This window comes from Botryllus schlosseri, chromosome 8 (genome assembly GCF_051294905.1).
Source record: "Botryllus schlosseri isolate E-star chromosome 8, Bs_hap1, whole genome shotgun sequence".
NCBI classification, from domain to species: Eukaryota; Metazoa; Chordata; class Ascidiacea; order Stolidobranchia; family Styelidae; genus Botryllus; species Botryllus schlosseri.
In genome coordinates, this window is record NC_137243.1 from 4,585,713 (window position 1) to 4,610,821 (window position 25,109).

General features: G+C 39.8%; 1 protein-coding gene across 2 annotated transcripts in view; it reads left to right on the forward strand.

The window, feature by feature from the left end:
• Window positions 1-25,109, forward strand: part of LOC145444437 (uncharacterized) — a 92,612-nt gene that overhangs the window by 7,941 nt on the left and 59,562 nt on the right. For both annotated transcript variants that reach the window (XM_080322418.1, XM_080322417.1), the window contains exons 6-11: window positions 7,226-7,475; window positions 9,010-9,179; window positions 10,503-10,686; window positions 18,904-19,054; window positions 20,381-20,554; window positions 23,063-23,264. In XM_080322418.1, the coding sequence (XP_080178544.1) occupies window positions 7,226-7,475; window positions 9,010-9,179; window positions 10,503-10,686; window positions 18,904-19,054; window positions 20,381-20,554; window positions 23,063-23,264 (1,131 nt within the window). The remainder of the gene's footprint in view (window positions 1-7,225; window positions 7,476-9,009; window positions 9,180-10,502; window positions 10,687-18,903; window positions 19,055-20,380; window positions 20,555-23,062; window positions 23,265-25,109) is intronic.

Below are 25,109 nucleotides of genomic sequence, written 5' to 3' on the forward strand. Positions count from 1 at the left end.
TAAATTGTCGGCTATGAAATCTCAAGTCGAAAAGTACCGCTTAAACTTAGTTGAATAGGATCTCTTGGAGATTTTAAAAGTCCTAATCCAAATTCTATAGTGCTCATGAAATTATCCGATCTAAATCCAATAGTAAGATTTATATTTAACTGATTTATTTCGATATGTATTTAAAACAGCCTTGGGTATACGTGCGTCATGCACGGCATCCGAACCCCAAATTTCGGTTATAATATATTATACGTGGACTTGACATGAATAATCGTCGTTAGATAGTCCTTCATTATATTATATCGTGGTTTAATACTGTACAGTACATGGAGCTAGAGATGGTCATGTTTCTGGAAATAACTTTGACTAATACATGTACATTATACAATTGAATAATATATTCCTATTGAAATCAACATGAATCTTTTCGGCTGACACTCGTCAGGGGTAGCCTAATCGTCAACAACTAGTAGAGAATTGGAAATAACATTGTATATCAACAATTGTATCACCAAATATGACGCTACGATTATTGATATACAGTGTTCTTTCCAATTCTCTACTAGTTGCTGACGATTACCCCTGACGAGCGCCCGCCGAAAAGATTCGGGTTCATTTCAATAGGAATATTCAATTGTACATTGAAATTCTGTACCTATAAGAAGCTCTCCAAATACTAGTACATATCTTAGTGAGATCACGAAGCTTGCAGTCTCAAAACATATCCATATCTTTATTATTGGATTGCATTGGATTGGTCTTGCGTACAGCTATAAGATGTCAACCGTTTACTTATGTTTGATACGATAAGATTACCAGTAGTCGTTGCAATACCGACCTTCTTAGAACTCAAGACATGCGAATGCTTCACATTTTTCGAAAACGCTGTTTTGCCACCGTAATCGACCTTCGATTTCGCACGCCTCTGAAACAGCGAGACAATGTTTAGGAAATAAATCGAGGCGAAAAATTACAGCTTCGTAATCACAAGAGATCCAATTGCACCTCGAAATCGCGACTGTAAACACGCCGGCCGTCCCCGGTCTCATCGCGCGACAAATTCCTGCCCCGCGCGCGTTAAAAAGGCTATTTATCGACGAAGAATCTGACGTACGGGATGTCCGATAGCGAAAATATCTTGTTAATGTTTGCAAACAATTTTGCATGGCATTCGGTGATTGACGCGAAAGTAAACAGCATCGAGCTGTTAATAACTCGATTTCAATACTTATCGTAATCGCTGCCCGCCTACTTCGACACGACTATCGGACTAAGGTATTTCTTCACCTTCGAACGTAATTCACTAGTACGCAGATTGCAGAATCTGTCTCTCCATAAGCAAAATATGACCACTGACCAGCACCATTGCATCTGACAATAGAGCCGGACAATTATAAAATTTTCAGCTTTTGCAAATACATTAGAGGAAAACCAGGGATTAGATTAGAATTAACATTTCAACATTAAACACAAGTTAGATTGGAATTAGATTACTGGCCTTTCCCTCTAAACCTTGACCATTAAGATGTTATTGACTTCATCAAGGTCATAGTTGAGAATATATATATAGGCCTAGGTCTAAAACCGTACGCCGGCACACGCAATATCAGACGTGACCGATTTTGTCTTCAAAATCATAATTCAACTATTCATTGACAGATGGCAATATAATGTAAGACAAGACTGTTGTAGAAATATCTGCTTAATTTCAAGTATTCGCTATTTTACGGCTTTCACGTGTGTATAACTGATTGCGTTTGGAAGCGGAATACATCGTATGGATCATATGATATGATAATATATTAAATCAAATACCATGCAATAAACCATTGCATTAAACCATGCAATCCACAATGTCATGCAATGGAGAACTTAGTTGCAACGTAGTGAAGTCCCAATTGTCCAATATCATGGGCCCTATTAAACGGGGGGAATGTCGACGAATATTTTGTTTCATGCCATCAGTCAAGATTTAAACTTCCAGATCTTAGGTCATAGGCATTCTCCGCTGCTTCGATAGTTGTTGTCTACCTAGTTTGATTGAGCGCTGCTGGTGTGGGGGTATAAAATAACAGTCGTGACTAATATGACGTAAGACGTTACCTTGTCTTTTCTGTAATAACTGAAGAATCGCTGGGCTAATCTTTTTAAGACTTCATAACCCAATGCTGTAATTGACGAAAGCGTGGGAATTGCATGTCGTAACCTCCTCGTGTGGTATATGAGGACTGAGGAGTATATAGTTATAGACTTTTGTACCGACACAGTAAAGGTATATGTACTATACAATTAGACATCCCGCATTAAGAAGTTTAACTGAGTACATTTCCCACCTCGGCTACGCCATTACAACCAACGAACCAGCTGCCAATAAAACCATTTGTCAAACAGAAGTTTATAATGATATTCCCCTTTCGGACACGCCAATGCAAGTAGTCCAGCGTATCAGGACTTGATGGTCAGTAATACCATTTGCCAAAGTATATTTTCATGTCAAAGGCATGCCATATCATGGATCAGTGATCACAAATTGGAATTGCTCACATGCTCTGATGTACCGGACAAAACTGAACTACTTGTTCCGTGGCGAGAAATCCATGAGGAATTAGCACCATCGGTAGTAGGGTTGTATTTTAAACAAAGGCCCTTTGAAAAATTGCGTTTTTTCAAGTCGTGAAATCATTCCATAATTGTGTGAATGCTTTCCAAAAAACATGTTGTATGAGCCTACGGACAATTACCACCCGATATAGCCGACACATATACGATATGGGATGATCGGAACCGTCAAGATAGTCAGTTCAACAGCTATAGTACGTAGTATGGATGTTGTGAACCTTTGAAAGGTTCAGGTTCGTGTGAACGCGAATCTTTTTGAAAGGTTCTGTGTGAACGCGAATGTGAACCTCATGACGTCATGTGACGTCATATTGCTAATTCCAGCCCCATATTCCAGTGATTTGATATATTAATGTACAGTTGTACACGATATCTATAGCGACAACTCGGCCACATTATGCCACAATGCTAAAGTACATACGGGCTTTCTAACTGTCGCCAAATGTAGGCTACAAAAATGTATTCGGCGTCTGAGTATTGCTACATTGATATTGAGCAGAATGTAAAACGGGTTTCTATACTTGCTACCGACATTATCTCATAAACAAGTTATACAGGAGTAGCCAACATCCCAATCACACGGATTTGGTTTTTATGATATAAAGATATGAAATCAAGATAGACCCCGTATACACCTGCTAGATATTTTACATTAGACAACGATGTAGTCTTCAATAAATTTCATTGATTAGTGGAATAAGGATCATTCATGTAGCGTGATTCGCTCTTGATGTTGTGTTATTGCGGGTCAAGCTCACAGCAGGGTCCCCAAACAAGTAAACATTCACAAACGGAAAACTGGATATTTTGAGCAAACCTTTGCAACAAAGCAAGTAAAACTTTTGAGATTGTCAAGGTGCATGCTCGTTAAGTGTTGATTTTTATGCTGCCAGCGCCATGCATAGAGTGGTCCGAAGATGAAATGCAATGAATTTCAATCGAAGATGTTACATATAATGACGTGGAAAATTGTAATAGTTAAAAAAGGTTCACAATGTAGAACCTACCAAGGCTCGTTTGTGAACGTGAACCTCCGAACCTCTGAGGTTCACTCACAGAACGCGAACCGGAACCTCACATTCACACCATCCCTAATACGTAGATATTTCGTCAAAGGTGCTATATTTACCCTATATTTTCAATTGTCAATGTCAAACCACTATGACGTCCTATTTGAATATTTGGGGGATAAACAAAAAAAAACAATAAGAAACATGTTTTAACAAAGGGCCCTGTTTTAAACATGCTTGTTTTCAATTGATTTTTGTTTTAAATGCAACCCTAATCGGTAATTGTATGTCAGGATGAGCTCTGAAGAGCTGAAGAGAGGTACAGAACTTCAATATGCAATTGAATAGTATATCTTGTTGAAATATTCATATTGACAATGAGCTCTGAATGTAATTTAATTAAATTTTTTCTAAAATGGCACGATTTCATGAGTTATTGGACGATAAACCCAAAGAAGAAGGTCGGTCGCGATCCGTAAGTTAAGGATCACTGGGTCATGGGATATAGTGCCGACAATGTTTTGAATCGAGTGCTTAAATTGGTCTAATGTCAATTTACTTTAGCCGATGAGCACGGGAGGCGCTACGACTCAAAACATTACTGTGACCCACGATCTTTTTATATTTATTCCAAACATCGATATGGGCTGCCAACGAAACCTTATACGTTGGCTAATGTACGAAGGTGATGAGGCCATGGCCACCATGCTGTCTGCACATTGGACTAACGGTTTCTAAGAAGAAAACATTTTCCCGGTACACATGAATTGTGCTCAATAATATAGGCCCACTTACGAATAAAGCATCTTTCTTGCATTGGATAATAGCAAGTTTGAATACTGTACTGTAATTTGGTCAGAGCCAGGACCGCAACTGCCGCACTCCAGCGGGCGAGATCGAAGGGGGCTCGAAATTATTTCTCGAATTAACATAAATCATAAAGTATTTTGTTCAAAATATACGCAACTTTAATGTTGCCAAGTCTCTTCATAATTGGGTACCCTTCACTCAAGAGAAAATACATATGATTTATAGAAATTGGAATTTCGGCGTCCGACACATCAAGACACGTGAAATTTCAGGCCATGTAATATACGACTTCGAGAAGTGTGGCAGAACAATTGGCAGCGAGAAAACCTTGGCTGAAAAAGACTGCCCTTATTCTGACCGAAAACTTCGATATATATAAATTATATCGTCAATTGTCCATGGGAGCCTATAAATGGCTGGCGCCAAATGATCCTGTCCTGGCAATCTAGAAGTCAAATGCCACCCCGCAGAGACAAATTATTTGCCAGTGAAGAAATGCCAATTTGAAATTGTCTGCGTCTTTCAGTTTAGTACGTTTGAGCGATTTCAATATCTTTTGACATAGCAGACAGGAGATCACGAAATCATATCATATAACGAAGTTATTATACCAACGGGTTCACCCGAATATATTTAATTATTATTTACGGGCCCTACATTTTCCAAGGCAGCAATTTACTCGGTGCTACCGGTAAATTTGATGACGTTAGCAGAGAGCGGAGAAAAAGCATTATAGCAATATATATGCAATTCCCGATATCATTAACCGATTCAATGATGTATTATAGAAAATTTCGCGTTTCGCGCGTTTCGGCGATGGCCCACTAACGATCATAACAAATCTCGCTTACAAGTAGCGGTGAAAACGTATATCCTGACGGGGGGTTTGGGGGAGAATCTCCCCATAAGTTAGGTTTATCATTATTACCCTATGGGGGCAGGACCAACGTTATTTTGGGGGGAGGAGGATGACGAAGTGCTGTTTCGGCCCTGATCAGAGTTACATCATAACAGATGACCTATTAGATATCCTTGCAAATCACAGGTAACGCAGACTATCACAGTGATATCCATATTATCCTCATGCTTAGACTAACACTGTATTGATAGATTAATCGATGTCGGATTTCTGTTACCTTAACTATAATTGCTGTGTATTGTGTGACTGTTTAGTATATATACGTAGTATGCATTGCATAGTATGCATGGACATTTGGACAAGATACACAATTGATATTTGATATCAGATCCAAATAGCACAAAGGAAAACAGTCTGTCAATTTTCAGGGTTCCCAGATGATCCAATGGTTATCACAATATAAATATGAATTCTTTTGACAAGATTCTTGCCTAAATACATGTTTCTGTAGTAAAATATATATTTCCCTGTCACATAATCCATCTATAATCCCACTGACTGCATTGCACCAAGCCGATATAATTACAGAACAGACTACTTCGATGAAGCTGTCCCATCGTTAAATTAGATACTGATGGTTTTGGAATTCCATGTCATCAGGTTCATTATAGGACCACCTATTGAGATGCGAACAATTACGAATTGTTTTGGATGACCGTTGTGCAATAGTGTATCTTATCGTCTCGCTAAGATAAGATAAACTAATATGTACCTTTCTCATTAAATTCCTACTCGGCATGCGATAGATTGGGTCCGAAATTACACGGATTTTCAATTTATAGTCGCTGTAATCAATGAATGCCGTTAAGCAGCATCATTTATGCTGTATACCCGTCGGTTCAACGTCAACCGCAAAACTGATAACTTGGATTGACGTTGTTTGAGTAAGTGTCGCGCCTATTATGATGGTAAGGGTAAAACTGCGTTATCATCCGATTGATTCTGTCTGCAACATCGCACCGCCTTGCGCAGTATACCGCATGTGTTGTTCATACGCTAATCAGCATATATCACATCTCTCCGTATATTGATGTAAACTACACCTATCGTAAGAATATTTGAGACGGTTCATGACTTTGACAGTTATCCATAGAGAATAGTCTTTCTATCAGATACTACGGTAATCAAAACTGGGTAGATTTCTTAAACCGTTTACTTGTCCGCAGAAGTAGGCCTACTTATATTTCCCGAGTATTCAAGTAGGTTTTGCCTACGTGCAGTCGTGCATTATTTATTTAAACGGTTCCGTTTTTTGAACACTACCATTTACATATACCAGTTTTTTTAGGCAGAGCTACATGCTTTTTACACTTTGGATGATGTCGGCAGTAGTGCTTGCAGTACTTTTGTGAATAAAATTGTCATGAAAAACTATAGGCGAAATAGTCCATTTAGCTTTAGTTATACCAAGATACACCCTGCAATTTCTAAAGCGGCCACCTCCGATTGATCACTAAAAGTATGCGAGCCATCGATCAAATAGGTTTCTGAAACTACATACTTGGAGACTTTTCAAATCTTCGTTTTCGACTGTTACTTAGTAGTTTGGGAATGTCTTTGAAATTGCCATTTCTACTTTTAGTAGAGTATAAATATACGCCGTCAATTCTACTGCTACTTGTGTAGCAACACTGACTAGATTGAGCACCTCTGATTCGCTGCAATCGCAAGATTTGTCACTTTTACCGAGCCTCTACCCCTTCAAAGGTTTTACTAATTGACCGGACTATTCTGGTAGTAGAATTAAGCCAGTAGATTCGACACAAATATAGTTAAAAGAACATCGTAGTTGCAACGAATATGCCAAACAAAGTGATGATGTCATTTCATGCTAAAAAGCTATCTCTATACAACCGTGGTTGGTTTACCTTTTCAGTATGCGATGGCGGAAAGATCTACATGCCGTGCGGGCCGAGCTGCGAACGGACTTGCGAAGGAATGCAAAGTCCCAAAATGACAGACAAGTACCTGCGTACGTGCGCCATAGCGTGCGTGTCCGGCTGTCACTGTCGTCCCGGATATGTCACACATGAAGACGTATGCGTGAAACCCGAACAATGTCCTTGTTTGATTGGACAAGTCGCGTACCGGCCGGGACAAAACGCAACGATAAACAACGAGCAATGGTGAGCAGGCGACACGAATTATTTCTTTTGTATATTCGTCATTCGGGTGATTATGATGAACGCGCGAAATATTCTCCCACAGAGCTATCCGTCACCTTTGACAGCAAAGTTATGTAGTTGGTCACGCGCCACACGCTGAAGGAAACTATGTGTGCGCCACTGTAATATACTCACGGCGAGGGTTTGTGACTTCGCGGGTTGGGATCGAATTTTCACGGCGACAGTGCGACAAATTGTATTGTAATATAATCGTAATAATTATAGGGCAAGTTTTTGTTGCAGTCAAATCCGTGGTAAGTGGCATTTATTTTTCACAAAATTTGCGGTAAAAAGTTGCATTTATTTTTCACAAAGTTGCACTAAAAAGTTGCATTTATGGACAAGTTACTTGAAATTATTAGGGTATGAGATACTCCAATCGATTCGTATCCAAGGCACGGTAGCAAAACTAAGTGTTGACGACTTCAACAAAATCAGCAGCCTGAAAAAACTGACCCAGTTAAATTATAATTTTCGGCGGTCTAGCCTGAATGTACCTCAAATCAGAAAGGACCTCAAATTCAAACGGCAGTGAAATAATCTAGCGATATATTTATATATAGTGCCAAATATTTTCAGTAAAATGTTAGTTGCATGAAAAATCGAAAAAAGTTGCAATAAGTTTCATAAAAAATCGAAAAAGTTACAAAAAGTTGCACGAAAAAAAATAGAGAAAAGTTGCAAAAAGTTGCAATATAAGAATCCTCCAAACAGCTTAAAACACTATACTAGATAACTTCTGAATATTTATGAAGCTGCCGGAAGCTTTAAAAAAAGTTGCAAAAGTTGCAAAAACTTGCCCTATTAATAACGTATTGTTAATCCTGAGAGGGCGGAAATTGCAGATGTTGCGCTGGTAACAACTAATGTTTATGTGAGGTACGACAACTAGATAACTCTAGTTGGCTCACTAGACTAATTCTTATCTAATTTTTGAAATGTTTCTATGCTATCATTTAATTCTCATTTCTACGATTTTCCTGAATATGCTACATGAGACTATATAGTGCGAACTGAGCCAAGCTTGGTATGCAGACATTTGCCATTCTCACCCTTATGTGAATGTGCTGTGACCTGATATGAACTGAGCTTCATTTTGGTGTGTTTCTTTGTAATTCTGAATTTAATTTCCAAGTTTCTTGGAATCTGGAAAAAAAACTGTGTAGATATGATTCTATAATTCTAATCTAATTTGGAAAATCTGAAAATATTATAGTTTTCCAACTATGGCATTAAGGCATGATTATTATTAATACTGTCCAAAATCATTTGGCGAATATAAAAGGCACCTCTGTACGATGGGGTGGGGGCATGCTATGCAATCTCTACAAAACCACATACATAGCCCTTCATCTGATTGTAAAAAAAATATTTACCTATGCACGCAAAAATTAAAATACAGTGTATCAGAAAGTGTGGCGTTGCATGTACTATACGTCCAACAACACTCGTAATAGAGGATACAAATTACTTAATCACTTACTATATTTCGCAGCTCCTGTGCCGATGGCCAGTGGCACTGTTTCTCACCGCCTCGGATGACAAGAGAACCCCAGAATTTGACGGTAACCGTCAAACAGTCGCAGCAGCTGGTCTGCGCCGTCAGCGGTAACCCGCTTCCTAACATAACGTGGGAAGTCCCAGAAGGATCCAGCCATCACATTGGTGAATACAATTAAGCTGTGTGTAGAGTTTATCGCATAAAACAGGGGTGGCTAACCTGCGGCCGCCGACACGTAAATCAACTATAGTATGTGTTGGCGGCCGTCAACATGCAAATTGAATTTATGAATTGACTCTCGAATTTTTGAGAGATATTGAATAATTTCAAAATTATCGTCGCGCTGCGCGCGATTCACTGCGACTTCATTTTTATATTTTAATATAGTATCGCCCTTTACAATCTTAGCCCCACAGTGCGGATGTGAAAAGTAGAGGAAAATGATGCGCCCCATATAGAAATACCAACTTCGAATCGTGTGCTCCTCACGAAAGAAATTTGTTTTTGGTACGTTTGGGGGATTCCAAGGATACATGTTTGACGTGTGTGAAACTTGACAAAATTCGTTCGTGAATCTGAAAAAAATTTCGCACTTAGCGCAACCGTGTCGTGTCCTACATTCTATTCATAACAAGATCATTGGCGGTTTCTGTGCGTATAGTAAGCCGATATCAACCCATAACTTTCTTCGGAGTTCACCGGAAATGGATATGTACAGTTTAAGATGGGTAGGCCTATTTGTCGTCCAGTTAGTTTATTACGACTATGGCCTGAAATGCGACCGTATGCTACATGAGCAATCGAAATGCGGCCGTGAATAGCAAAAAGGTTGGCCACCCCTGGCATAGACCATTGGTTTTGATTATTTACCAGGGTTACGAAACACCAAAGCAGGACCTACAACATGCATTGTGAAATTATACGTTATTTGTGCGTATTTGTTAAAAAACAACTTTATTATATGTCTTAACGGGTTTGGTTTTGTACTATACGATATCATACTGCAGCCTGCAAATGGAAGAGCTAACACCTGCTACACTATTCTCCACCAAACTTAAGAAGTGCCTATAAAAGCACTTTTATAAAAACACACTGCCACTATTACGTCAGTCAGACGTCATACCCCGTTTCAAAATGATCATTGACGAAAAGTAACAACAAGTAACATTAGTAAATTGACTGATTAATTGCTCGTGTGCTGCACATATTGTTAAACTCGCAAGACTGTGTTAATACGCGCGTTCTACACGTAAGTTATAAATACATTGGGTTCAATTGCTATAATTCTAAATTAAATATACTTCTGTTGGTCATTATAGACACGGCTCTCATGAATGCTCAAGGGGTTTAGTGCCAAAATGGTTTAGAAACTCTGACATATAGACTAAATGTGCTCTAGCGTGCTCTGTTTGCGTAATTTCTAGTCGATGACCTGTCCATTAAATCCAATGTACATGCGCATGCTAACGCTTACTCTACCTGCGTAGGTACGAAAGACTTCGGGCGGGTATCTATTTTGGAGTTACGCGCTGTTACCAATCGGGAATCTGGGATTTATAAATGCAGAGCTCAGTTGCCCTCCACTGGATGGGAGCATATCGCTACAGCAAGAGTAGCCGTTTATTCGGCGCCAACGATCGATCTACCGTCAGCTATTCCGGTGACAAGCGGGTTAGTCCGATACATAACTTGGACATGGTATTGTTCTTTCTAGGGCGATTATTTTTTGACATGTCAAAATAGTCAAAACTGTAGCGTTAGATCAAAAAATTGTAGAAATTGTGTACAAAGTCTAAATCTATTTTGTGAGCTAAATTGTTTTTGTCTCGTAGACCGTATGCGATCTTCTCATTTTACAAGTTACACCTTTTACCCTACTTTTTATCATTGTAGAAAGTACATTGTCAAACCGTTAAGTCAAAAAAATGGGTTCATATCATCATACGGTGTGATGATCAACATACACGAAAACGTAGGTTCTAATCCAGTATATGCGGCGAGGATGTGTTTGTAAACTTGAACCGAGCGAAAGCGCGACTATCAACCATAGCCTCTCAAAAAGACGGAGAGCTGTCAAAATACGACCTAAGGAGCTCACGCCGATATCTCAATCTGAATCTGACCAAAGTTCGTGTGGACATTGGCCACTGGGTCTTATATCAAAACCCAGGATGAACAACTGCGATGTTGACAACATTCGCAGTATGAAGCAACAGGGTGTGTCACCAGCAATGTACGTTGAACTTCGGTGCTGCCAGCCAACAACGGCTACCGTTGAAGTCCTTTCTCCATTCTTGCTGAGCCACTTCTTAAGGACTGAGAGTTCGTACCATTTTCATTATATCGCGATCTTGTGCTTCTTTTGAATCGTTAAAATTTCAATAAATCATTCACTGATTGACTTTTATCAGAAAATGTAGTAAAGTATCTTGAGTTGTATTGCAATAAATTTATAATTTTTATACAATATTGCGTAACTAAATTATATAAGTTCTTCAAAAGTCAAAATTTAGAGCAAGATTTTTCGTTTTTCACGTCAAAATATACCCGCCCTAGTGGTCATCATCATTTTCATTCCATGTCACGACCAATCGTGAAAACCCGGCGCTAGATACTTCCGCTACAAGAAAACAAATTGGCGGGTTTGAATCTAATCATTTTCGATTAGTACGGGAAGTAAAGAGGGGATAATTGTTGAAACAGTCGCTTTCAATCAAAGGCGCGCTCAAGTTCATATCTGTGAAATTGAAATCTATCATGCACATGCCATTTGCGCGTTTACTCAAATGGGCTTCAACGGTTCATGTACAGTACAGTACAGGTTTTTCGATAACAAAGTCGACGATAGATAAATGTTTTATCAGATTGGTTATGTGTAAGTATAAGTGGCATTCGACATGCTCTTCCTGGTGAATAGCATGAATAATCCTATACAGAATACAGATATCACTGGTTCGTACGATGACTAAATATATACGAGAATCACACAGCTGAGAGATCAATGATTTTCACCAATCTATGGTAAACTGTTTCAACAGGCTTAGATAGATGATATATATTAGCACTTTAATATGCTACTTTCTCCTTAAATCGCCCTCTGGAAACGTAATATACCGCAATCTGCACGTTATTCTATATAGGCTACTAACGTGGCGTATAGCCTATATGTACAGTGGTTTCATACCACTATCTGGTCATAATCGGATCGTGAAGTTCATTGTCGAAACTTCAAGGCGCCAAAAGAAATATGGCATATAACATATGCAATGCTCCTTCTTGAATGACGTGTATCTTTTTGTGGATAGTCGAATATATTTGCCTTGAATCTGGGCGGTCGAAGCAGAGATCGCAACGTAATGGTCGTTTCTAAGGTTGGCTCTCTAGTCCTTTTTCAGATTTAGGAATTTGGATGGAGAAGCTTGCTCCCATTATGTCGCTTACGAAACAATCGATGGGCGAGTGACTGAAATCACTCCATTGCTTAAAAATAGAACCTCTCCCAAAGTTCCATTAACTATATGGTACAAGGCAAAAACGTATATGGTCTCCAGACAGAACCATGCAAATCTCTATGCGGAGTTACTGAGATCACATTTATTCATGCTGAATTAATTGATGATTGTTCTGCAATCCTCTCAGCACCGAGTTACACATTCATGTCGCATTCCATTGTGATGTATGCTGGCGACATTTTATGTAGTGTTAATTCGTGAGTTCATTTTTTGGCATCTGTGAACATGAACATTCATGAGAAATAGTTTCTCCTGCCAGTCGGGACTAATGGCGTGATCATCTGTCACACGAAGTATAGACATGTGTTTTGCCACCAAACAATCTTCAGACATCAAGGAAAACATCCGTTAGCCAACGTTGAGGCTTCGTGACAATGACTCATTCCTCAAACTGAATGACCCAAATAGCGAAATATGAACAATAGATCACCGGTACCGTCTCCGCTTTGCTGACCATTTGTAAAAAGCGTTAAGATCGTATATTTGAAAACAAACGATATGAAATCATCACAAAGTTCCTGTCGGAATGTCGCCAAGCGAAAACATAATTTACTGTTGTAAATGATTTCCACGATACACAAAACCGTCGAACAGACTTGGACAACTGGACAATAATGGTTGTCTAGCTCTGGACCGGTGGAGGCCAACCTTTTTCTATTCTCGGCCGCATTTCGATTACTTATGTTGCCTGCTGCAGCCAGGACATCGCCGTGATGAGCTGGACGCCAAATACGCATGTTAAAGGGCCATGTGAATTCCGGACCAATTTATATTTTCATATAGACTTACTATACGCACACGCACCGAAATCGCGAGTAGGTGTGTCATGAATATACTCTCTGAGGTTCGTCATGATAGCACGAAGCGCGAAATTTTTGTCAAATTCACGAATGGGTTCCGTCATTATTATTAGTTGGTTCACGTATTACCATCGAATATTTATCCTTTCTCAGTCCGTGTGATCAGACTCACCGGCAGAGTTGACGGACGCAGTGTTTTCGAAAATTTAGGGCAAGTTATAAATGATGATGCATATTCGGAAGTGCCAATTGTTGCATGCTGTTATTTCTTGACCTCCCATTAGGAGTGTTGGTAGTGGAAAGATGGTGAAATCGCCCAATCGTACAAGCACCATTTTCCTCTGCTGTACACATCTGTACTGTGGGGCTCAGATTGCAACGGGCGCTACTATATTAAAATCGAAAAATGAAGCACAGCATTGAATCGTGCCTAGCACGAAGATAATTTCAAAATTAATTAAAATCTCTCAAAAATTCGGGAGTCAATTGGTAAATTAAGCTTTCATGTCGACGGCCGCAGGTTCGCCACCCCTGGTCTAGACTATAATTAAATCAGAGCGAAATGCCAGAAATCTAATTCTAATCTAAGTTGTGAAATGCTACTATGCTCTAATTTAAGTCCCAATTTAATTTCTGGTCTTCTTGAAAATCCAGCAGGAGACTGTATACAGTGTATAGTGCGAAACTGCATGGTCAAGCTTGCTGTACAGACATTTGTCATTTTCATGCTCACGAGGATGAAATCTGATTTGATACGAAGTGAACATGATTCAATTTCCAAGTTTTCGCGAATTAAGTAAGTCTAATTATAATCCAATTCCAAAATGTGTAGCTATAATTCTAATTATAATATAGTTTGGAAAAACTGAAAATTTTCTTGCTGTCGAACTTTGCATTACGTATGGCATTAGGAAATTCATCTTGTGCAACACCGCCAAGTTTTCGAAGTTTTTAAACATTCTTCGAAACCTACCCCACATGAAACTCGCCAACGTGACATTGCTAGTACGATTTTCGGATAACCATTTCATGTGTGGCGATAGGAAAATTAGCGAGATTGTACATCGATTCATCAGCATCAATCCGACATCAAGTCTGACTCAATCAACCTTCAGCCGCTGTACGTGGGTGGTTCGCATATACGCAACATTTCGCTACTGCTCCCCATAGTAAATAAGACCGCTATTTATATCATTCTGAATAAATATACCGAATTGGTGAAGCGTATACGTGCCCTGAAGTAAATTCGAACACAGCATTTCTGGTTGTAACTTGAGATCATGTTCAGAGTGAGTCTAAAACAAAGGTTGATATCTATTGCCTTTGAAAATTGTGGAGCTGAAGCCAACTTGAGAAAAATCGTAATCGCACCTTGAAAATTGACCCGCTGAAGTGCATGCATTTCATTTTCGTTAAATATTTATATATATAGCGCTTGCTTATAACAAAGAAACTTCATAATTGATCGCTTCCATGATACCAATCCTTCACCTTCGCGTTGAGGTTTACTTTTTCACCATTTATCGTGTTTCCGGGTCAAAAGTTTATCACGCGTATTAACTGATGGTAATAACTATAACGGATGGTCTTGTCACGCGCTATGATATTACCACGATGGAAATATTTAACTATTTCGGGTATTTTAGCTATTTTCGGCTGTGTGTTGGTCACAAAATACCATAGACTATGAGCTTTGCAATTGTGGAAGAGATGATACTTCGATAGGTGTAGTACGGTTTTAGTAGCTAAGTAGAGAACAAACTCAGAGACTTGCATTTTCAAAACATACAGACAAATGCCAGCGACCCGATTTCCACCATATCTACATTATATCCATATATGGCGACCGAATGCCATGAGAAATACCTGAGCACTGTTCATCCAGCGTATACATGATTCTTCTAAATAGAGATAACAAATCTTGTGAATATCATGACCATAATTGGAAGCGACAAAACTGCAACACTTGATGTTGCATACACGGAATTGTTTTGGGTATATCACATTAGTGCGACTTTCGGCTGCAATTAGGTGTGAAAATATACTCGTATTGCTTACATACTTTATTGATGTCCCATTTTACTTGTGTTCTGCTCTTATTTAGATTTAGAAACACGAGTCTATGTGATCAGCGAAAATCGCTGGATCCTTGTCGGGTTTTCGACGTCTAAAAGAGTCAAACTCATTATCTTTACGCGAAGCAGTTACGGTACAACATCGCCGAGAGGCTGACAACATAACGACACACGTCCTAAAAGCAAACACAGAGGCATCGCAGACTAATTAAACCTTTCCAAAATATACGAGAGACAATATGCCGGTATAATGCGTGTGACAGCTTCCAATCGAGACGGACCAAGGTTTCCTGATGCCTCCCAGCGATATCAGCGGTGTAAACAATGATGGCGGCGACAGCCACCCGTTCGCGACCGCCTAGCGAAACAATGAGCGATACGGGGCAGTTAGTAATCAAACATGACAGGTTCTTTTTGCTTTGCAACATCCGCAAATATGCTGAAGCCATGCAGTCACACAATAAGATGTATGTAATCACTGTCTGAAGTCGATTATGTAGAATAGGGTCATAATACAGGGTTAACAACCGGTTTGACCTCCATATACTGGCGCAGAAGCCTTCAAAATTACAGAGGGACCAAAGCGTGTAGTGACGAAATGAATTTATAGTGACGTCTCTCCTATAGTGTCATTTGCAGTTTTATACAAGCCATTCGAAATAACCTATCGAAACTATAATTCTCGTTTATAAATTAACTCTCAGTGGCCAAGAGCGTATAATTTCACTGCTTGAAATAATGTTCTTTGAGGACTCGGCTTGAATCATTTAAACTCGAATCATTTTTTGTCAAGAATTGTAATGCAATAGGCCTACCATTTAACGGAAAAATATTATGCAATTGGATTATTCATAGAAGGCACACGCACAATTCAATAATACCTAAAGCAGTAGTTCTCAAACTTTTTGTCTTCGCGGACCCCAGCGGAGCCCCTCAACTTTTAGTTCAAATTTAGCTCAATTATCGTGCAATCGGCATCTGTCTTGTGCAAATATTAACTGTAGGCAATAGCGATAAACACAAACAAAATTACTTTTCTTGATAATAACATCATACTATTTACGTAGAAATTGGGTAGACTTTTTATATTTCAAAATGAATCCCGAAACTGCATTTATTCAAATACGTGGTCGTGTCGTGAAAATCCGCGCCATCGATTTGATATGAACGAGTGCCTTAAATCGATATCCTCAAATATAGATAGCGGTGAAACGCGTAACGCTTCCGATGACATATTTGAGTATGATGGCAACAAAATTGAGAAACAGATTTTTAAATTAACATACACCGTCCAGCCTGGTCATTTTTATTTAGGAGCTCATATTGAATTTATTATGGAATAGTGGTTATGTATATTACAGGAGAAAATGGATTTCTGCAAACATTTCGAAGTCATCGTTATTGACCTTACTACTCCAACTGTTTATTTTTCCGCAATGCCCAACAAAACATCCCTAAACAGCAATAAATTTGTGTCAGCATGCTAATGGCAATTTAACAATTACAATGAGTTTGCACAGTAGGATATTTCATCTCAGACGGCCAGTCTGTTGATGTGAGTCCTGGAGTTTTACCAGTAATGAAGCGAAACTGACTCGTGATTTTCCTAATATAAATAAATACAAATTAGGTTATCATATCAACCATTTTGTAAATTCAGAGGTCTCACGGACCCCCCGTAAATGCTTCGCGGACCCCCAGTTGAAAACCACTGACCTAAAGTATCCATGATCAGCACGTTGTTTTGGTTTGATTACCAGTTACAATCGTGTATCGTAGCGCAGCGCAATTTACACACGCTGAATTCTCAAACCAGCATGAACTGTCAACAAGTATTCAATGCGTGAACCTCGCCAAATTTGACTTTGAGAGGGCTTTCTGCCTGGGTGGTCACGACGCGCAATAATAGCAGTCATTTGTACGGATTTGTATATCGCGATAATAGCAAATCACTCTAATGAAACTGCTGCATTTTGATGTCGGCGATGCGCGGTGTGATGTGAAATTGAAGTACATTTATTGTTACATTACACCTACATCGATAGAAATACGGTGATTCACGCCGAATCAGATTGCAGTTAGAGAGCAAACGTTGCTTATCGGCGTACGGCCGATGCCTGTCATGTGTCAAGTTGGCTTACCGCCCCAAATACATTTGGGACATCCGAGTTTAGCTCCCCGACCTCCACTGAAACCGGAATGAAGTATTTGATGCGTTACATACTGTTTAGAACCCACTGTAACGGGCTAATGACCTCACCATTGCCTTAGTTCAGTTGTTCTTAACCTTTACCGACCTGACGAAACCTGACGCTAATCCGCAAGTCTCTGGCGAACCCCAAATATTCGCGGAGTCACAAATATCTACAAATGTATATCACATTCATGATTTTCACACAAAACAAGAATATCATCATGAATATTTACTGCAAATCAGCGTAAATTCTGCTGTATGAGTCGGGTGTGTGTCTTAACCTCTGACAAGCTCATGAGAATGGCTCAGTGAACACCTGCGGTTCATTTGAACCCGGAATAATAACTACTACCTTAGTTGTTTGGGATGGTGTATATGACACGCTGCATCTGAAGCAAGCTAGTGATTTGTGGAGAAACAATGTTTGATCGCGCATGAAAAATGGTTACTATAACTATCGCCAACGCGCTCGGAAATCATATTTGCAAGATCTCATCATCTATCTCTGTGCCATCTGAGACATGCGTGATGTACAGGCAACTGCGCGGAGCCTTATCTAGTTTCATTGAAACTATATTTGTTGTGTATGATTCTTCACAGTTCTTGTGGTAAAACTACTTGGATTTTGACAATTAGAAAGTACGTTTTGGATGTTGCAATCACGTTTAAGAGTGAAATCATCATTAACGACAAAGCGAAATAGCCCCTGCATCACGATGACAGGCTATATTTTCGAAAACTGCACCGATTTGTAATGCCATTGGTCTTTTTGCGTTAGTCCCGTATAGGTCCACCATGTAACGGCCAAGAGAGACATTTTATTGTGACTCTGAAAAGTAGTGTAGTTCCGCGTCTGTGGTATTTCGTCTATCAGTATCGGTATTTGTAAAGTAGGACTAGAAACCGGTAAAAGTGATAAAAAGTTGTATCTTTCGACAGCGGGGCATTCTATATCACCCAAGCACAGTTGAGAAAACTATGGATTGAAGATGATTTGAACATGAATTTGAACAGTGAACAGAATGACTTGGACTCGAGTCTCAACACTGTAACTCGGACTCGACCCTTTATGCAGTATGCACCCTGAATTGGACAAAATGAATCGACTTGACTCGAGTCAAACCTGTAAAAGTAGGATTGACTGGTGACTTGGAACCTTGTGACTTGGTTACAACCATGCTCATTTGTTACTTCCACGTTTCTTTCAAATTGCTGCTTCTGCATAAAATTGAGTAAAAATTACCGGCCGTATTCCAACGTGAGTACCAGCGTTGGCTATGCTTTGACCAACTCCACAATATTTTCAGGCACCATGTCCTGTCGATCGATTGTGGCGTGAAGGGACTACCCGCGCCTTCCATACTCTGGAAAAGACGCGGTCGGATTGTGACCGGCTCGGATCGAATTCACATCAACACAGACGCAGGAACGGGGTTATCAAGGCTTAAAATACATGATGTAAGTAATAGAACCGGGTGGTGGTCACGAAGCTATTTCAGGCGGGTCGAGAAGCATTTCTAATTGTTACCTTTCTGTTCAATATGTCATAGACTGCTGCTTTTGGCTGCTCTAGAACGGCAGCAATATTCCATTGATATGCTCGCAATTTCATGGGTATAAATAGAATACTTCATTATAATACTGACGATCTTACGTGGTGGTTGGTCGAGAACATGTGTTCCTCAATTTTAGGTATTTCTTAATATTTTCCGAGTAGTAAAATCATGCCTATCAATCCTAGACTTGATGTGATGATATATATCTAATAGGCAAACTCAGCGTTTTTATTTCTATAGTAAAGTGCATGTGTATACACTGTTTTTTCCTAATTAATTTGTTTTTGATTCGTTTGCTCATATCGCGAACTGAAAACGGTTGGGAAGCACAGGTCTATAAGTTGTCTAAAACAACCACATGAGTAAATAATCCCAGTTGGCAAAACCTACTTGGAGCACTCCGAAAAGTAGGCGTACTTCGTTATACTGATCAGCTTTGCCTATTTTGCGCCAATGTATTTAGACTGCAGTGTTTCAGGGAATTTGGGCCTTATATAGACAAAAGTTCGAGGAGAATGAAAAAATCGAAGATTTCGAGATATGTCGCAGATAAATGTTTAGACCTATACTTAGGTAACGGTCAAAATGAATTCAACCTTCCCGGAGTTCTATATATTCCTGATAGATTCGTTCTTGAAAATGGGACCATCACAAGCAGACCTGTACAAATTACCAATCTAGTTAGTCGAGGGTTAACAAGTAACTGTTATTTTGAGTGGTTGTAATTCTAGTTTCAAATTTTGAAATGTGAGTAGTTTTAGTTCAGCACTAGTTCTAGTTCTAGTTGTGATTGCGGATTTTGAAAAGTTGAACATTCGAAAAAAATGTTTCTGTCACCGTTTGGCGTGATTCGTGATACAGGTGTCCTGTGCATGATGTTCTTGCAGCCATTGCTAGCTTGTAGTCATCGCTACTAATGGTGGTGTAACCGCATGGGGTGAGTTCTGGGGGGGGTTTCAAACTTGTACCGATGTTCATTTGTTAAACCATGAGTTTCGTCGGAATTGAACTGTGTTTTAGTTAGTCAGTTGCAGATTTTTGAAGGTCGTTAGTCCTAGTTCCGGTTCCTAGTCTTGAAAGTGAGTAGTTTCAGTCCTAGTTGCGAGTTTTGAAAAGCGAATAGTTGTAGTTGTACTTCTAGTTGCGCATGTTGAAATCCAGTAGTTTCCACACTGTCACGGAATATCCTCCGATTCGAGAGCGCACCAATTCCGTTTCCTCGTTGCAGGTTCGGCGCAGCGACGCTGGCGAGTGGATATGCCGAGCAGAAAACAGAGCAGGAAACGCGTCGAAACCGGTTAGAATCCTGGTGAGATTGCCGGAGCCGAATAACATGGCGTTCACCCGCAAGCCGGTGGATCAATTCGTAAAGAGAGGCCACAACGCCGTGTTTATGTGCAAGGTACGAAATACGAGTTAAAACCAGGAATCAGACGCTTGCAATCAGAAAGAGAGGAAGATCTTGGCCACTAACGAAGTAATTGTACTTTTTCGAGCATCCAAGTACGTTTTGCCTGCTTGAGTACTCGAGTATACTTTTACTACTGCCATTACGTTCTCAAGTGGTAATGTTGTTAAAACAATTACACTTCTATAGAAGTATACCCAGAGTTGTAACCAAGTCACAAGTTTCCGAGTCACACAAGTCAAACTCACTTTTATAGCTTTGACTCGAGTCAAGTCGAGTCATTTTCAATTCACCACCGAGTCAAGTCCGAGTCCAAGTCATTATGTCCACTGTTCGAATGATATAGAATGGCTCGCATTCATAATATAGTAATTTTTCTCAGTTTTAACAGTTTCTGGCCGTATGTTCGAGTATCAGGACAGATAGACGAAATACCAATCATGTGGTGACTTTACTACGCTTCGAAGTTACAATGAAATGTCTGCCTTGGCCGTCCTAGTCTCGAGTCATATGACTTGGCTCAAGCCATGCACACTGAGTCGAGTAAATGTCGAGTCCATACGAAAACTGACTCGAGTCAAGTCGAGTCACCTAAAATAGCGACTCGAGTCATTACAACCCTGCTTCTACCTAACAGTTTTCGTGTTTTTTACGCAAAATTAGAATACTGCTTGAATTTATTTTTTGGTAAAACCACTTACCTTTTTCACTTTTGGAAATTGTAAAATAGAGAGTACGTTTGGGATGCGCTTGCGTCATTTTTGTGACTGGAATTGTAATGGCGACTGGGAGACAGATACCCTATATGTCACAGTATATGAGTATATTTTGGGAAATTGCACCTGTTTGAAGTGTCATTCGGCATTTTGCGTTGGTCGCGAAGATGCACCCTGCTAAAAGAACGCGATCAAATCTACATTTTGAAATTACTCACTGGAGTATACTTCTCATATCCTCGTTTACTACCTCCACTTGAAGTAGTTGTGGTAATGTGGTATGTCTGTGAAATTTCTACTTCTACTTGCCAATTAGTGTAAATTTTCGGCGTTTCTTTAACTTCTACTTGAGTAGCAAGTAGCCGACTACGTTGAGCACCGCTGTATTTTGCAACATGCTCTGACACAGAGCTGGATATCGGGCTCATTTTGTAACTCATTTGTAACTCATTTTGTGACTCTGGATAACCAATGATGGCGTCACAAACGCATCCAGCACGACCAGTATGACGTGAAATAACACTTTCGCTAAATTTTGAGGGTTACCGGTATCCGTTCATAATACCTTTCATGCTGCAGTTATAGGCGATTGTCTTGCGTGTTGGTGTGGTTGCGTGTCCTGTTTACTCAAGCAAGCAAATAGCTGCTCCGAAATGACTTAAGTCAGACGGAAATACGACGATAGTTTTGGGTAGTGGGGAATGTAGGACTCGGAATAAATTTGAAGTGGGGAATGAAAACAAAAAGTTTCGGAACCATAGTGCTTTATTAGATCACATCGAAAGTAAGCTTAGCGTGCCTTCGTCGATGGGAACATCGTAACTTTCGTGCAGAGTGTTAATAAATCATCCTTACATCAAATGCCTACAACATCCAAACTATTTGCAGCGGTGATCAAAAATAAGTCGTCTTTGCTACTCAAGTCGAAGTGAAAGTAACGCCATTTTACTCAATTACAAGCGCAGGTATTGATTTCTAAGACCCACGCCAATCACTTCAAGAGAAAGTACAAAATATATGTCTGAAAAATACTCCAGTGAGTAGTTTGGAAATGTCGAATTGGTCGACGGTTCGGTGGCGGTCTTCTTTCCAAATCGCAGTCCAAATCTTCTTTAATATATTCAGTACTATACGATGCTTTTACGCGGTTCTAATGACGATTTCGCACATAAAAGTATGTGAAAGTGCGTGGCTCTTATAACCCTGATGGAAACCTATCCTAAAATTATTTTATATGCTTTCCAGAATCATAAGTATAAAAATTTCGTAATTTTCCCTATAACATGCTTTTCAAGTCGATATAAAAGTAGTCTTAAAACAGAACCCCTGAGCAAGTAATGCTTGTAGGTAAAATCGTGACTCGAGTCGAGTTTGCAAGTATCGCCCATGATGACGTCACATCAGTATGAATGACATGGAAAGTTCAAATTTGTATACCCTTTGTGCCGACCACAGAAACAATGCCAGTGCTGAATCAACAGGTTCAAGATTGTTTGGTATTTTTTCAACCATTCCTATTCCATTGCACATAGTAGCAATGCTGTGGTTTGATCACAATTTCACTTATATATGCCATTTCCACTAACGCGCGTGTCACGTAGATTTGTACTACATGCTTCGCATGCCGCGATAAGACAAAACAAGGTTTACACTCAATCTTCCACAGTGAAAAACAGTATCGAAACTGTAAGTGTCCTTGATAAATAGACTCTCAGTGGAGCGATTAAAAAAAACATCACTTGGCCCACGATGCCCGAGATCACCCATTGGCTCATTGCAATTTCAGTTCGTCAACCACCCGACCGCGTACAACGTGACGTGGCTGAAGGACGGCGTCAAAATCAATTTCACGGGCAAGCGCATCGTGACGAAGTCCTACCGTCTCGTGATTCGCAGAGTGCAAACGGAAGATGCAGGCGTGTACGCTTGCGTGGTACGAATCCGGCGTGGCAAAGAGCTCACGGCGAAAGCGGAACTTATGATCAAAGGTACGTGGGATGCGGCGGTGGTGTTTTTATCAGGGAATATAACGGGTTTTCGAAGGGAGGTATAAATGCACATCACGTATATCAGGAGCCGGCAACTTCTACAGTCGGCGGGCCGGATATGGGAAAATGAAGTACTTAGCGCACCGGATTTCCGAATCGATACATTAATCACGTATTTATCTACCCATACAAAGAATATATAGCATTTGATGCCAACTTTAACTTTAAAGCATAGAGACCAAAACTATTTTACTGGGGTAATGTACTTCAATAGCTGTTGAGGTCAATGAGACCTCTGTGGTCGGTCAAAGTTGTCTACAACTTCTTTGAACTCCTGCAGTCCTGCAACATGTCGGACGTAAAAACCCTTGATCAAGAGCGTTGCCGTGAACGTTAGTTAGATTGGAACGAAGCATTGTCTTGTTAATGTTCTTGGTCGAAAATGTTTGCTCGCAAATGTATGTGGAGTGGACACACAGGCCACATTATCATGTAATGCCGGAAATTGTCTGCGGGCCGCGGGCCGTGTTGCCCGCTCCAGGCGTAGAGATTCACATGTGAAGTCACTACGTAACACCAATAACACCCATAGCTATATCTATAACTCCATATCCATAGCTATATCCAGAGCAACCATGGATATATCTAGAGTTGGTCAAAATAGTGTGCGTTGCTACTCAAGTAGAAGTAAAAGTAACCCCGAAATTTATTTAAAAATACAAGTACAAGTAGCAATTTCCAAGACGAAACTACTGTAAGTGGAAGTAGAAAATGAAAGTGTATTTGATCGAGAGGTCTCATACTTTTAGCAGTTAGTCTGAGGTGTATACTTTCGAAATTTCAAGATGCATCTTCCTCGCGATGAACGGAAAATGACTGATTATAATACAAATATATCTAAATCTTAGAAAGCATCCTCATTTTCGCTAATCCAGAGGCTATTTCAAGCGGTTTTCATGACAATTCCACACGTAAAACTGGTGCAGACTTATCCAAAATATGCTTTCTGCTTTTCAAAATCCGAAGTGTAAAACCAAGGAGTTTTGGCTAAAAAAAACTGCTCGGGTAGACGTGGAAGTGGTGTGAAAACATAACCACTTCAGCGAGCCGTGCAAGAAAGACTATTTGAGTACTCCGAAAATTTGTGAGCTTGATGATATAGATTTACAGTACCCGGTTGAAATTCGTTTTTCGAAATTTACACGTGTATTAGTATTAGGTATACAGTGAAAGCTATACGAAATCTCTAAGAAGTTTGTAAAATTGTATGGTTTATTCATGTCGGTGTGAACCCTAATATTTTCGGCTGACACATCAGGGGTAATCGTCAGCAACTGACGAGTGTCGGCCGAAAATATTCGGGTTCATTTCAATGTGAATATACTATTCAGTTGTATGTTGAAGTTCTGTACCTCCACGAAACTTTTCAAATATGTAAAACATGTGCATTGTCGTCCCAATAACTGTACAGTGCACCAATCATATAGTAGGGGCGATGCTTCATTAACCAGTAATGTAGATTTAGCGGCAAACACTTGACATTTCTTTCAAACACACGCCAAAATGACCTTAAACAAGCCAGGATTTCTCCCGTCGTAGTACCGCTCACAAATGATGATTCATCTTATTAAATTCCTCTCTCAGACAGAGGATCAAGGGGGATATAAATAGAACGCAGGCCACTACTCCGGCGCGATGATTCCCGCGATAATTATCTAATCTTGTGAGTTTTGCTTACGAGAAGTGAGGTATTAATTACTTCGGCACACGTCAAAAGACGATGCGGACATGCAATCCTTGCATCTCGTCGATGACGGCCCAAAAGACTGAGTCCTGCTTTGGAGG